General features: G+C 39.3%; 1 protein-coding gene across 16 annotated transcripts in view; it reads right to left on the bottom strand.

The window, feature by feature from the left end:
- The window catches only part of tcf12 (transcription factor 12), a 288087-nt gene that overhangs the window by 222636 nt on the left and 49124 nt on the right, over positions 1–16327 (bottom strand). For 11 of the 16 annotated variants that reach the window (XM_041174657.1, XM_041174662.1, XM_041174667.1 and 8 more), the window contains exon 4: positions 9031–9104. In XM_041174657.1, the coding sequence (XP_041030591.1) occupies positions 9031–9104 (74 nt within the window). Of the gene's footprint in view, positions 1–8722; positions 8877–9030; positions 9105–14213; positions 14366–16327 lie in introns of those variants that run through there. The other 5 variants (XM_041174672.1, XM_041174665.1, XM_041174669.1 and 2 more) reach the window with 3 other exon arrangements.

The following is a 16327-nucleotide window of genomic DNA, read 5'->3' as shown; positions in this document are numbered from 1 at the left end:
TGTCATCATTAGCACATTCCTCAGCTAATATCACCACTGTCAACACCAATTTGCCAAAGACGTCATTGTCCTTTTGGCAATCTCTTCTTTGCCTCCACCTATCACTGGCCCTGTACCCAGCTCTACCTGTCCCAACCCCCTCAACCAGCTTATATTTCACCTCATTTCTATATTTCTTAGTTCTGATGAAGAGTCATACGGACTCGAAACGTTAACTGTGTTCCTCTCCGCAGATGCTGTCAGACCTGAGTTTTTCCAGCTATTTTTGTTTTTCTTTCAGATTTCCAGCATCTGCAGTATTTTGTTTTTATCTCCAGGTATTCTCCCTACCTTGATGCAACTCTAATATATCCTCGCTATTAGTTGATACTTCACTACTTCCCACTGCCAGTTGTTCTCCCCGCATTCAGAATTTCCCCCTGGGTTCCCATCCCCCTGCCAATTGAGCTTAAACACTCCCCGCAAGGACACTTGTCCCAGTCCTGTTCCCCATCCCCTGCAGTGTCTGACTTGCTATGAAAGCAGAACAGGCATTATAATCAATACAGCTAAGTGGCAGTTGCAGCAAACTCCAGCTGAGGCAGGAGGGATAGAATGTAAAATGAGCCTCAAGTCTTAGTTTATACTTGTAATAACGCTGTGAGGCTAACAAAGTACTCAAAATGTCAAGTGACTATTTAACTCTCTCCATTTTTGATTAGAATATAGCACATCTCAAGTTCAGACAGCTGCTGTGGTTCAACCACGCAGTTTATGAACATTATACAATACAAATAAGCATGCATCCAGCAATCAAAATAGTAACCTGAGTTGTAATGATTGCACATGATGCAGAAATAATATCTTCTATTACCCAATATGCAGGGTTGACAACCCTCCGGGATTGCCCAGGAGTTTCCAGGGATCAAAGATTACACTCCAGGACAGTGCTGCAAATCAACCCCAAGAGAAAAAACGTAGAAATTTTTTTTTTTAAAAAAGCTATTTTTCACTTAATTTGCTTTGAACATTTAATAGTTATAAAAATATTGGAGATGGGAAAAACGGCTTTTTGTTTGGGCGGAGCTGTTGAAGGGAGGAAGTAATTCGATGAAACTCCAGGGTACATCCAGAGTTGGTAACTGCACCGCTGAAGCATTTCCCCTTCACTTAATTCTATTGTTATGTTACAGCACCAGAATCTAGTCACAATTTATTAATTCACTGGAATAATAAGAATTCATTTTACAGAAGCTCATTCCCAGAAGTTTAAAATGAAAACTTGGCAAAAATTGTGAAAATGCAAATATTTGCAGAAAAAAATCTCTTATCAAGTTGCCCCTTACAGAAGTATCGGAACTTTCTTTCACTTGCTCTTTTTCTCTTATGCTCACTAATTCAAAATAAATTCATTTCAAAAATCTGCTAAAATCATTAAGCAAAGAGAAAATGACTCTCCATGCTGAAGTATATTGTAACTTCCTGCAAGTTTACATTTTTACACCTGCAGAATTCTGAACCCCAAAGCCTTCACCGTTGAAATAAAAGTCATACAGATAATTGTAACATTATAAATCATTACTAGGCACATTTAAAAATTTAGCTTTTAAGTTCAAAATCCAGCACGTTTTGAACATTTAAAATTGTCTAATATCAACAACTTAACACAAGTGTCATGATAATAGCAAACTTGTGGGAGGCTGCAAAGACAGGTTAAATGAGTGGGAAACAAGGTGGCAAATGGAGTATAATATACGGAAGTGTGAAGTTATTCAATTTGGTTCTGGGAGTAGAAAAGCAGAAATTTTTTTAAAGTTGCAAAACTTCTAAATGTTGATGTTCAAAGAGACTTGGGCATGCTTACACAAGGAAAGCAGAAAGTTAGCATGCAGGCGCAGCAAGAAATTAGGAAAGCAAATGGCATGTTGGCCTTTATTGCAAGAGGATTGGAGTTCAAGAATATAGAAGTCTTCCTACAGTTGTGCAGGGTTTTGGTGAGACATTTGGAATAGTGTGCAGTTTTGGTCCCCACATTTAAGGAAGGATACACTCGCACTGGAGGTAGTGCTAGATTGGTCCCTAGGATGAGGGGGCTCTCCTCTAAGTAAATTGGGCTTAGATTCTCTCGCGTATAGAAAAATGAGGGCTGAACTCATTGAAACCTATAAAATTCTGAGGGGGTTTGATAGGGAAGACGCTGAGAGATTGTTCCCGCCAGTTAGGGAGTCTAAAACACAGGGGCAGAGTCTCAAGATAAGGAGCCAATCATTTAGGACTGAGATGAGGAGAAATTACTTCTCTCTAGGGATTGTGATTCTTGGAATTCTCTACTCCAGAGGGTGCAGATGCTCCATCATTGAATATATTTAAGGCTGGGATGGACAGATTTTTGGTGTCGCAGGGAATCAGGGATATTGGGAGCTGGCAGGAAAATGGAGCTGAAGCCCAAGATCAGCCATGATCAATTTGAATGGTGGACAGGTCATACGGTCTGCTCCTGTTATTTGTGTTCTTACAGCATAATGGTGAAAACTATTCTGAGGCATTCCAATATTGCATTAATTATTTTATCCTGCTCATGCATGTGCTTCCTATAAATGTCATTTAGTTGCTATCATACTTGGTTGTTATGCCTATGCTTCACAAAATTTTCAGCAAAAGTTGACTTGCTTCCAATTCTCTCCAAGCTTGCTCTTCAAGGAGTGGTGCTGATGTTTCATAATTAGAGCTCTCAAGAGTGTCACCAAAATTGATGGCACTGCTGTCATTGGCTCCACACAGCTCTTGAGCAGCTTAAAAGGAGGTATCTGGCCAGATGCTGACCTCCCTTATCCTTGGTTGTCTATCCTCCTCTCACTCCCCTTCTTCTCACAACTGCCTTTCTAACTAATGCAAAAGTGAATTTATTTTAAACACGCAGGTTTTCAATTTTTATAATGCATGGAAGCTGTACTATTTAACTAAACATTCTGGCTGAGACGTTTTCATGAGAGGTTTTCCCAGTGATGGCTGTGAAAATTCTTTCAAGAAATCCCCTCGCAGTTCCTTTCCCACCACGGCCCAAATCACACCATTCCCATCACACCTGAAACAGTACATTTTTCATCCTCCTGTTGTCCCTTACTATTCCAGCCCACAGAGCACCCATGCCTGTCTGTCGTCCATTGACAGCCTTTTTCCAATAAAACCCCATTGTGCTTTTGCAATAGGATTCTATTATCCCCTTCCCAGTACCTTTACCTGCAACACCAACGCTTGATCCACCATTCCCATGTCTACCCTCACACCACCACTAAGCTCTCCCATCCTTCCTGGATGTTTTTATATCTTTCCCCCACTCCCTGCCCTCAGCCATTAATCCACTTTGACAAAATGCCAGTACCTGCTTCCTAATTACTCAAATGCTACAATTAACCTTTCAACAATGCCCTCCTCTGTTCTTCCAAACCTTCACTGCCACCTTCAGTGCTCTTACGTATCATGCATCATGATAGGAGCATAGGACTTTAGAGGAGTAGGCCATTCAACCCCTAGAGCCTGCTCCACTATTCGATGAGATCATGGCTGATCTGGTTGTAGTCTCAATTCCACTTTCCTGTCTGCACTCCCATAACCCTCATTTAATTTGTCCACTTTGGCTATCAAAAATCTAACTCGACCTTGAATAAATTCAATTACCCAGCCTTCACTGCTTTCTGGATAAGAGAATTCCACATATTAACGAACCTCTCAAAAAAAATTCTCCTCAGCTCACATGAAAAGGGAGACCTCTTATTCTTAAACTGTGAACCTTCTCCAAACTTCTTCTAATGCAATTACATCCTTTTCCAAAAAAGGAGACCAAAACTGTACACAGTCCTCACCAAAGCCATGAACAGTTGCAGTCAAATTTCTCTGCTTTTATACTCCCACTCCCCTTGCTATAAACACCAGCATTCCATTTGCCTTCCTAAACACACTGCATCCGTATACTAACTTTTAGTGATTCATGTACCAGGCTACCCAGATCCCTCTGTACACAGTTCTGCAGCATCTCTCCAATTAAATAGGAAACTGCTTTTCTTTTCTTCCTGTCGAAGTGGACAAGTGCACATTTTCCCACATTACACACCATCTGCCAAATTTTAGCCCGCTCACTTAGTCTATATCCCTTTGTGGACACTTTACCTCCTCTTGACAACTTACCTTCCTGATGTCATCAGCAAATTTAGTTACCATACATTCAGTCCCTTAATCCAAATCTTGGATGGAGATGGTAAATAGTCGAGGCTCTAGCACTGATCCCTATGGCACTACAATAGTTACAGCCTACCAATCTAAAAAAGATACATTTATCCCTACTCTCTGCTTCTGTTCACTAACCAATCCTTTATCCACTATGCTAATATGTTACCCACTGAACCATGTTCTCTTATCTTGCGTAGTAACCTTTGATGGGTCTCCTTATCAACTGCCTTTTGGAAATCCAAGTACACCTCATCTTCAGGCTCCCCTTTAACCATCTTGCTTGTTACTTCTTCAAAGAACTCAATTAAACTAGTCCAGCATAATTTTCCTTTCACAAAACCACAATGGCTCTGCCTGATCACACTGTATCCTGCTATAACCTCCTTAATAAAGGATTCTAGCAACTTTACTATGACAGATGTTAAACGAACTAGCCTGTACTTTATTGCTTGCTGTCTCCCTCCTTTCTTGAATAAGGGTTCTATATTTGCTATTTTCCAATCCGCTGGGACTGTCTCGAATCGAATGAATTTCGGAAGATGATAACCAATGCTTCTACTATCTTTGCAGCCACTTCTTTCCAAGACCCTAGGATGCAGGCCATCTGATCCTAGGGACTTGACAGCCTTTGGGTTTAATAGTTTTCCCAACACCTTTTCCCTGCTGATGGTGATTGTTTTAAGTTCCTTCTCCTGTTTCACCGCTTGATTTTCATTCTTTGGAAAAGTTTTCCAAAGGAAAAGAAGTCTTCTACATTAAAAATAGACACAAAATACCTGTTCAACGCCTCCAGCATTTTCTGGTTTTCCCTCATCACTTCCCCAGACGCACCCTCTAGAGGACCAACACTAGCTTTAGTTACTCTTTTCCTATTTAAATATCTGTAGATATTCTTACTATCTATTTTTATCTTTCAAACTAGCTTTCTCTCATTCTCAAAAATAATGAGGAAGAAAGTAGTCCTTCTTTGCTGGTTCCTAAAATCTGTCCAATCTTCTGACCTACTATTAATCTTGTCAGATTTATGCAGTGTTTCTTACAATTTGATACAATCCTTAAATTCCTTACTTATCCATGACAATGCATCCATTTCAGAGTCTCTCTCTCTGTGGGACAATTCTTTGCTAAGAGAGTTATTAAATATCTCCTTAAAGGTCTGCCACCGCATCTCTACTGTCTTACCATAACCTAGCTTCCCAGTTCAAGTTAGCCAGCTTTGCTTTCACACCCTAAAAATTGCCTTTATTCGGGTTTAAAATACTAGTCTTAGACACACACTTCTCCCCCTCAAACTGAAAGTGAAAATTTATTATGTTATGATCACTGCTGCCTAAAGGCTCCTTTACCATGAAGTAATTGATTAATCCTAACTCATTGCACACCAGGTCTAGAATAGCTTGCTCCCTGGTTGGCTCTGGAGCAGACTGCTCTAACAAATTGTCCCAAGTACACTCTATGAACTCATTTTCCTGACTACCTTTGCTAATCTGATTCACCCAAATTTACATGTAGATTGAAGACACCCTTGATTACTGAAGTACCTTTGCTGCATGCCCCATTTATTTCTTCTTGGATACTCAGTCCTACAGTTTAACTACAGTTAGGGGCCCTCTAAACTACTCCCACAAGTGACCTTTTACCTTTCTTACCTTTACCCAAACTGATTCAACGTGCTGCTCTGCCAAACCAAGGTCATCTCTCACTACTATAATAATGACATCCTTAATTAACAGAACTAACCCACTACCTTTCCCTAGCTTCCGGTATTTTCAAAATGTCAAATACCCTTCACTATTCAGGTTCCAGCCTTGGTCACCATGTCTCTGTTATGGCTATCTCCGTGCCAGCAATTCATCCATTTTGTTACGAATAGCATGCGCAGATATAGTGCTTTTAACTTTGTCTTTTTACCATTTTTGCAGTCTCTGGCCTTGTCTGCTGCTGCATCGAGTTTGCACATTCTATCCCTTATTCCCATACTCTGGTTATCATCACCCAAATTGCTATCCTGCTCTATTACCTCAGTGTCTTACTTTGATTTACCATATCTCGCCTCTCATGATCCCTTCCCCCTACTATTTAGTTTCAAGCCCTCTCTTCCACCCTAGTTATACGACTTGCCAGAATACTGGCCCAGTTCAGGTAAAGATGTTGCACTCCCAGTTGCTAGCAATGGCCTTCCAATCCAAATTACCCCTAGTCTACACAAATGCTGTATGTATTTCTTATACTCCAACTATTTGCTGCCTCAAACATCCAACCCATTGTACCCCTCTCTCCCGAACTTTCTTACAAAAGTTGAACTTCATTACATAGTTCAGCTAACATTAATGGATGCCAATTTATAGTTTCTATGCAATATACACAATCTTAGAATTCAAGCTTAAAAATGTCAAACCCTCCTACAATATTCGATAAATTGAAAATTGTTTCAAAGCAGTTATCGAATTAGGATGTTGAATTTTACGTAGCATAAGACATCATATTGTCCAACTCACTGTTAATACCATAGCATATCACAAAATTATCTCTGACTCAACAGAGTTAACTCTGGACTTCAATTGCAATTTACTTTTGCTGAATAATTTTCAGAAGGCGGTAAAAGTAGTTTATCCTAAATAAATCCTTACCTGTGAAAAGATGACCATCAGGTTTGTTATGTCTAGTGTTAAATACTAGTTATTAACTATTTTCCAACATGCCCTTCATGAAACACCAATTTCACACTAATGTTAGATAGCTTTGTTAAAAAGAAAGCCTCGTACATTATAAATGTAAACTCTGATATAAAGGTGATTATAGCATAGAAATTACAAGCATTCCATTTTACAATTAAAAATAGCAATTCTGCAAAGCTTATGGGGCAGGTCATAAAACACTATTGTAGTGTATGGTTACTTTGCTGGCAGACAGCAAGAGTGCAGGACAGCCATAACTGATATTGTATTGTTTTTTTTAAAAGTGAATTTACTAAAATGGATGAAGACCATCTTTCTCACCAGAGAATTCGCTTGGAAAAATTGCTGAGAGTTGCAACTTGCCTGAAAAATGTTAGAACACAGATGTGAACCCAAGAGAAACTAAGCAACAAGAAATTTCAAATAGCAGGATGCAGCCTGAGTTGCCACCTTCCAACAGGAACTCAAGTGTGGAAAGGTAGTAAATAAATGTGTATTGTTACTTAAAAAAATCCCACAAAAGCTTCTAAAATCAAATTTGTGCTTAAAAATAAAACGGCTTTCTTATGTGAAGCAGATTGACTTTGCAAACTAATAATTATAATTTTCATTTGGGAAAGCATTATTGCTACATTTTTTTGGTTTATTTGATGTTTTAATAGTTTAAATTACAAAATGGTATTTGACAAGACTGTGCTGAAGTTCGACACACAAATTCAATGTTTACATGTTAAGAGACACCATGATAAGCTTTCCCCTTCCAACCTGGCCATTGTCCTCCGAAACCTTATTACTTTCTTTTGTTTTAAAATAGTTCATGGTGTGTGAACTTTGCTGGAAAGGCCAGCAATTGTTATCCATCTCTAACTGCCCTGCAGAGTTAGTGGTGAGCTATCTTCTTGAACCACTGCAGTCTGCATGTTATAGGTACACCCACAGTGCTACCTATACCACGCACTGGTATAGGTAGGGAGGGAACTCCAGGTTTTTGATCATGATAGAGAAGGGGCGGCAAGGTGGTTCTAAATCTGGATGGTGTGCATCTTTGAGGGGCGCTTGCAGGTGGTGGTATTCCCATGCATCTGCTGCCCTTTCCTTCCAGGTGGCAGAGGTCATGGGTTTGGAAGGTGCTATTGAAGGAGTCTTGGTGAGTTGCTGTGGTGCATGCTCTAGATGGTACACACTGCTGCTAATGTGTGTTGGCGGGAGTGAATGTTTAAGGTGGACAGGGTGCCAATCAAGTGGGCTGCTTTGCCTTGGATAGTGCCAAGCTTCTTGAGAGTTGTTGGAATTACACTAAACCAGGCAAGTGGAGAGTTTTCCATCACACCCTGACTTGTGACATGTAGTTGGCAGACAGGCTGTGGGGAATCAGGAAGTGAGTTACTTGCAACAGAATTCCCAGCCTCTGACCTGTGTTTTTATCCACAGCATTTATATGGCTAGTCCAGTTCAGTTTCTGGTCAATGGTAACCCGAGGATGTTGATGATGGAGCTTCAGCAATGGTAATGGCATTGAACATCAAGACAAGATTGTTAAATTCTCTCTTGTTGGAGATGGTCATTACCTAGCACTTGTGAGATGCAAACGTTACTTGCAACTATTCCACAACACATCCTTAGTGAGAAACTAAGGGGGAAAACTAAGCTCTGATAAGCAAAGATGGCAACAGCATTCAGGGATTAGCTAAATTTATTTCTCTCTGTTACACTTCGCTTCATTGATTTTTGATCCTGAGAGTAACAATATTGACTTCGCTCCCTCAAACACTCTTCGGTACACACACTGCCTGCAGTGACATTTTGCCTCAGTGGAAAAGATTTACCGCAGTCATTACCGTAATGGTTTTCAGAAACATGAGGGCAAGGGCTCCATTTTCACATTGCTTAAAAGTATCTTCCGGCAAGTAAACCAACTACAGATCTATTCATTGGCTGGACAAGCACACTCAATGCACGTGTTGTTTTTAAGTTTTCTTTACATCACTAGATCTAGATAGTGTAAAAGAATGCCAAAGGCACATGAAGATCAATTAGATGAACATTTTAAAACAGCCATTAAAATTGCATACAGTGCACAAAGTTCTTTTCCAAACCAGTGGTGTGGAAATTATTTAGGCCAAAGTTAAAAATGAAGCAGACTTACCCTCGAGGATTCATATGATGGACTTGGTTGGTCGGCTGATCCCCAAGAAGTTGTACCTGTTCGTTCTTCCATTACTATCAAAAGAAAAGGCCTTGTTTATTTACACGAAGGCAAGTCTCCTATGGTGTCTAATATCATTTGTCTCTGTTTACTATATTATCCACACACCATAAAGCTCTTCCATTCTTTAAGTTAACAATTAGGTAAAATGTCACTGCCAGCCTCCTCAAAATAATTTCCTAGTACACTAATTACCCAGTACTATCCATCAAATCGTTTTATTGAAAGTTTATAGAACAAAGGATTGCTATGTACTAGCAATTAATTCTAATTTGATTTCCACTGTTTCCTGAACCTGTACAGGTTAAGGCAACAGGATGCAAGCACCAGGAAATGAGCCACTTTTCCATTTTGGATCAGTGCCAAAACCAAGCATTTCTAAGTCAGTGGAGAGCTCTAAGTGAAGTTCCCTCAGCTCTGTTCCAACCAGACATCTTAACCACAACCTCAAAGGACATTCCCTACCGTGCCAGTGGCATTTTCCACACAAGCAATCCTTAGAGCCCCAAATGAACTGCTAATGAGTACCAAATCAGGGGAACGTTTGCACTTCCCACGAGCAATATTTTTGATGCATTTCAGCTCATTGAGTAAGACATAAGCGAGAAGGGAGATTCTTATTAGATTGGACTGGATTCAAATCTAGATCTCAGAGTTCAAACAGTGCTTTGACATACCACACCACGCAGCACACTGACAAAAGCATTGCATGCCTTATATGAAAACTTTCACTTTAAAATTCTGTAGAACTGACTTAAGCATGAACATTTTTTTTTTAATTGACAAGCTTAACTGCTCTTTAATGAATTAAAAACCCTGTCAGAAATGCAGAAAAACACAAATAAAATTCTAAACAAATCTTGCCCCAATTTCTCTGATATTCGCTCTCATTCTTTTCCTAAAACAGCAATAAATCCTGCTTTATGGAACCACAGCTAACAGTTGTTCGTTAGTTCACCCATTCCTGTCTTGTGAGCCTCGCCAGTGGGCAATCCAATCACAATTGCTTGCAGAGGCAAATCCAAATTTCTTATTCAGTATCACCAACTGTCCACACACTTGCAGTGGTTCTTAGAGCAGGAGGAAATTATTTTAGCTCTCCTTAACCCAGTAGCATCATCACAGCCCAACGTAGACCAAAACCCATAGACCAGATAACATAGGCCTCTGTCACAAAAGGCAATTTATTTGCCTAAGAATCTAGTGAGCAGGCAGGCAAAACACACTTGTACATGCAGCCAAAAAATTAAAAGATTATCTAAGTATTTTTGCTTTATTCAAAGAATAATGCGAAATGGAACTAGCAGCCTAATGGCTGTAGCACCAGCACAATGACATTGAACAAGTAAGTAAAGGATCAAATCTCGCTTGTCACTGACATTTCCTGTGAGGGCGGAAAAAGAAAGTAGTATATTTTGACACTGATTAGGGACAAATAGAAATAAGGAAACCACGCCAAACTCATGAAGCAAAAGTTCTGGGGAAAACTGAGCAGGATTGATGGCCCAAGCTATATTCAAACGTGCTGGACAATACTACCACACTTAGATCAAGGGTGGGAGATGTACATATTCCAAAGGATCTATAGGGGGAAGAACTTGCAGGTGCTTCAAGACTGTTGGGCTGATCTAGGCTCAGGTTTAAGATATTTGCAAACCTGACCTGGATATTTTAAGCATAAATATACAAGCTGGGAAGGTATGGCTAATAACAGGCCACACTGGAGGGCTGCATGGGGGAGTTGAAGAGGCTGAAGAGGAGGCGACTAAGGGAAATTAAATTGAGAAAGAAAAGGACAGCACTTGAGGCTTCAAGAGTCATTACTGTGTGGCCTTGATCATCTTGCCCTCTGAGTTACACCTGCACCATCTGTGGCAAGAGCTGTCGCTTAAGAATTGGACTCTTTGTCAAACACAATGTTGCACAATGGCAAAGTAACTCAACTACTTTGGTGCTTACATCAACATCTTTCAAGGCAGAATTAGATCAAGGATAACATAGATGCAGCGAGGACCTAGAGTTTTTTTTAAATGTCAGTATTTTTAAATGATTGAAAGTACCAGTCGTAAAAGATCATGTTTAAAATGTTCTTATACAGTACTGTGTCAAGCAGGATCCATTTAGCCAGCTGCCTCTCCACCAATCAGGAAATACAGCTGATGTTTATAAATACTATCAGCAACAATTACTTTTTATAGAAATCTTCATTACAAAAGATCAAAGCACTCAAAATCAATCACAAGGCTGCAGTATTAGGAGTACTGTAGTGTATGTACTCTTGCGTTTAGCTTAGCAAGCAAATGATTGAATTTTGTACTGGGATGTGACATGCCCCAACCTCAGATTTTTTGAAATGAGAAACTCAAAGTTCCCAGTGCTTACCAAGGTAACAAAATTTAACAGTCACCTTAAAAGCTCAAGGAGGAATTTAACCCACAAATAATTCATAAGCACAAGAAATGACTCCAGTTGACCCCATTCATATCATCTAAGTTATTTTTAAAATACGATCAATTGTGCAATATATAACTTAATTTTATTTTAATCTGGGCTATTGTAAACATGGAGTACACCTCTAAACCTCCCTTCATAGTTAGTTACTTGACCTCTCAAGCAAATTGCCCACCATATTGGCAAGGTGCAGAACAAACTACCTGTAACTTCTTCTGGGGCCATTTTAATTTCTTGCTCCATCTGAAACTGTATACCACAATATAAATATCAGTGGCAACATGCAACTTTATTGCCACTGACCAGCAATAGTTACATTCCTTACTACAACTCATTCTCAAATTAATAATTTGATTAACATTTGCATTTAGTATGCCAATAACTCAAATAAACTTGGACACACCATGGTAAATCGTGAAATTCTATCTTTGAAGCATTAACTCGTCCAACAGGAAATTAGTCAAGGCCATCTATACTGTGTAAATCCACACTGCTACTTTATCTCAATGAGAAGTGCAGTGTAAAACATTTTTAAAAAATCACCCTATCCTAGCTTAATTCAATTCTAAATTTGGCTTAGTGAACGTACAGGTCACAAATGTTCAGTACTCCTCCAGGTTAGGCACAGTAGGAGACCATGTATGTTACATGCCTGCTACTATAGACAGGATAAGACTGCAGGCAGCTGGGAACACACAGCTGCAGCTCACTGAACCACAAAGCAGAGACAAAACTGCAGTCCAAGTTAAGATACACGCTAATTTGATGCAACAGTATTATTGAAGTTCAAATGTTAGCAACAGTATTGTATCTTAACAATTCAACGATTAACAAATAACGCTATAATACAGCTAACTCACAAAACCGGCTGTACAGGTGTCTAAATTGGAATTGGAAAAAAGTGGAACTGGCTGGTGTAATTCATTTCAAATCTGACTATACTGGATTTCCGATGCAACAAAAAAGGAACAAAAATCATTCCATATCAAATAATTGCAGCCCCCTCGCCAAGAATCTGGTCTAATTTTTTCCCCTTGCAGATGTGCTACAAAAACGTAATATTTGGATATCTGAATAGTACTTTTAACCACCCATGAGCAGCAGCTACTCAACTGTCAACTTCAATGTTTGAGAATTATTTCAACATAAGTTCAAAATAATGTATGTGATGGAAGCAATCTACCTGTATACATATGCAGAATATCAAAACATACAGCACGTTTTGCAACTGAACATATTTGAAGCAGCAAGAGTTTCTAGTTGACGAGATGAAATGGAATATAACCAGATTTTTTCCAACTTCAACTGCAGCAATTTCATTCCCATCTCTCTTTCCTTTTGTAAAGAACTCAATGGCAAAAAGATATGCTACAGAAATGAACTGGACAAGCTCTTAATTTAGAAACTTTAATATGTGGTAAAACAAAAATCTTTTCCACTTGATAAAAGTTGGGATTAAAAACAAAAATCATTCATAGCATGTTGTCAAACTACCCGTGTCATTTCATTAATAATTCAGCCTTAGATGAAAAACACAAATGAAACCAAAAGCACATTTGTTCTCAAAGCAATAAGGAAAAAAAAAATCTACTCGCAGGGTTACCATCTGTCTTGATTGATCAAATCACAAACTTTACCAGTAAAATTAGATTTCTGATAGCCACACTTGCCATTGCTATTCGCTTCTACCAAGTGCTGCCAATTTTCTAACTTCATTTTAACAATAAATGATGTTCTTAGATATATAGATTCTTTCTTAAATGAAATAGCTTCAACCATTTTATTCATTAGATTTTCTATTTTCCATAAAGATGCTGCACAAAAATGGTCCTGAGGTTTCAGCGAATTACACAACTCCATTCAAATTATTGTTTGGTCTTGCGGTCCTATTCAATTATTACAGCATTCTTATCTTTAACAGGTCAACAATCCCATTCATTTCCCAAAATGTGGTTTGAGCCACACAAAATTCCCTTGACAAAAATACAACCTTGCTTTCCAGTAAACCATTTGGAGAAGTGAGGCTTTCGGGACTTTTTTTTCTTAATTTCATTATTTTCCCATCACCGATAGACATTTTCTCCAATACATGCACCCTCAACCACCCCACCAAAACACACACTGCTTGTCTATCACATTAGCTTGAAGCATGATCTGAACAGAACATAGAAGAACCTGAGTCCACAGTTTCAGCCTTTGAGATCCAAATCCAGCTAGTCAAACAGCAGCATGTCTATCACAGACTCTATTTCAATTTCTTATTGCCAAGCATGTCACTGTAGAGACAACTTAACCCTTTTAGGAGGAGACGTAGGTCAAATCAGGTTTCAAGGAGTATCTTAAGAGAAGGAAAGTGAGGTGGAGAGGTGCAGGGAGATTAGTCCAAAGCTGAGGGCCTGGGCAACTGAAGACGCAGCCAGCAATGATTCAGCAATTAAAATTGGGGATGCATAAGAGGCCAGAATTAGAGCAGCACAGATTTTTGAAGGTTGTGGGGCTGGAAGAGATCAGAGGGAGGAAGTGGTGAGGTCATTGTGGAATTCGAAAACAAGGTTGGGAATTTTAAAAGCAAGTCGTTTCTTGACTGGGAGTCAATGTAGGTTAGCGAGCACAGGGGTGTTAGAGGAACAGGGCTTGCTGCAAGTTTAGACAGAGGCAGAGTTCTGAATTACCTCGTTTTTGGAGAGCTGAATGTGGGCAACTAGCCAGGAGTGCATTGGAGTGGTTGAGTCTAGAGGTAACATAGGCACAAATGCAGGTTTCAGCAATAGTTGAGCCGTGACAGGGGCAAAGTCGGCAATGTTGCAGAGTGGAAATAGGCAACCTGAGTAATGGCAAAAAGCTGAGGTTAAACTCATCTCAGGATCAAATGTAACACCAAGGTTGCAAACAGTGTGGTTTAATCTGAGACTGTTGTCAGGGAGAAGGACAGAGTCAGTAGCCAGGGAACAGAGTTTGGAGCAGGTGTCAAAGATAACTGCTTCAGTCTTCCCATCATTTAAATGGGGGAAATTTCTTTTCACTCAGCGCTGGAAGTCAAATAAGCAGTCTGAACGGCCATTTGGCAGTAATGCTTGCCAGCATAAAAGTGACTGCATTTTAAAACTAATTTGTAATAAGTACTTTGAAACATATCACAGGCATGATGAGGCACCATCATATCTTTGCCTCTACATCTTAATTCAGGACTTGACATAAGAGATTTGGTAAAAGACACGCCATTCTTAGTCTGATGATTACTCCAGATTACTGAGTGACAGATCATTGTCAATTGGGACACCTACTCACTACTACCATTTCCCTTTGTATCATAGAGGTGGAGCACTATGGATTCCTAGATTCCTCAGGCAAGCCCAACACAAAGAAAGATGACAATACTTCCATAACTGTATGGTAAAGATACACTAAGATGATTGAACGTGATCCAAAATATTATTGTAGATGACTTTTGATTATGACCGAGAGGAGACATGTCGCCCCATTCCTTTCTCAACGTCGAGATAAGCTCCCAAAGCTTCTTGCTTCTTCATAAGCTGCGAGGGACACTCAGTCTAAAGAAAAACAAATAAAATACAAGGGTGTTTCTTAAGCCTAAATAATTCCAAATGCAATCAAAAATCATTTTTGATCCCATCATGGGCTCCCAATGCCTCAGATACATAAGACAGGAACTTAAACCACCTGAGGAGCCTTCAGAAAGGTTCATTATTTTTCAGTCCAGCCAGAACCCTCTTCTAGTCGATGGAAACCACAAATTCACTTCAGCAGCATAATGACTTACATTCCATTACACAGTTAAACTTTGAGATTTAGCGGTAATAGTGCACAGATCTGATAGCCAACCAATAAGTTATGTGGTGTGAAGCAAGTTTAACTGAACCTTGCATTTGTGAAATACACTAGTTTTTTTCTCCCAGTCTCCAAGCTGCATAACACATGAAGCTGTAAGTATCAAATTCCACATGCAGCAGTGGCATGGATCAATTTTATTAATAAGTTTAAACAAAGTTTTAATTAAAATTATCTTTCCCTGGTAACAAGGTGCCTAAAACTAAACAACTGGAGCTGTTTTAATGGAGACTTTTGTATTTGCACGGAATGAATCTAAGAGTCACAAATGATTGAGATGTTCTACACTGATGAACAAATGTAGAAAACACCAAGGATAACAGTCCTATGAAGTTATCCTTCAAATTCTATCCAAGTTTCTGCTGGCATTTACAAACTTAGCAAACACACCAAAGTTCTCTCCTAAGAGGTTTCTGCAAAATTCAGCACTCATAACAATTAATTTATAGTGTGAACCAACTAATGTCATCTTTATGATAATCAACGTTCTTACACAAAATCTAACACTTGACATAACTCACTGAGCACAGAGAAAAAGAATGCTCAGTCTCGTGTCTAAGGATGTCCCAAAGTAGTCACTTTTGAAATGCAGACAGTGCTGTGTAGGCAACAAACAGCATCCAATTTTCATATACTAAGCTCCCAAAAACCAGCAAATAAATGATAAATGGCCAATTAAACTGCTTTGGTGGTGGTGTTTGAGCAGTGAAAGTTGGCCAGGACACCAGCAGAACCCTTAGCTCCATTTCAAATGGTGACATAGAATATTTCTTATCCTCCTGAATAGACAGGCAGTGTCAGTTTAAAGTCTCACTTGACAGAGAGGAATATTCCAATATCTTACTGACCAGATAGAATAGTTTGTGTACGCAAAACCTGGAATACAGCTTGAACCAAGAACCTTCAGATGCAAAGGCAAGGTTACTACCACAGATTT

This window comes from Carcharodon carcharias, chromosome 26 (assembly GCF_017639515.1).
Source record: "Carcharodon carcharias isolate sCarCar2 chromosome 26, sCarCar2.pri, whole genome shotgun sequence".
Classification (NCBI taxonomy): domain Eukaryota; kingdom Metazoa; phylum Chordata; class Chondrichthyes; order Lamniformes; family Lamnidae; genus Carcharodon; species Carcharodon carcharias.
Note: the sequence above shows the minus strand (reverse complement) of the source record. Positions and strands in the feature narration are given on the sequence as shown.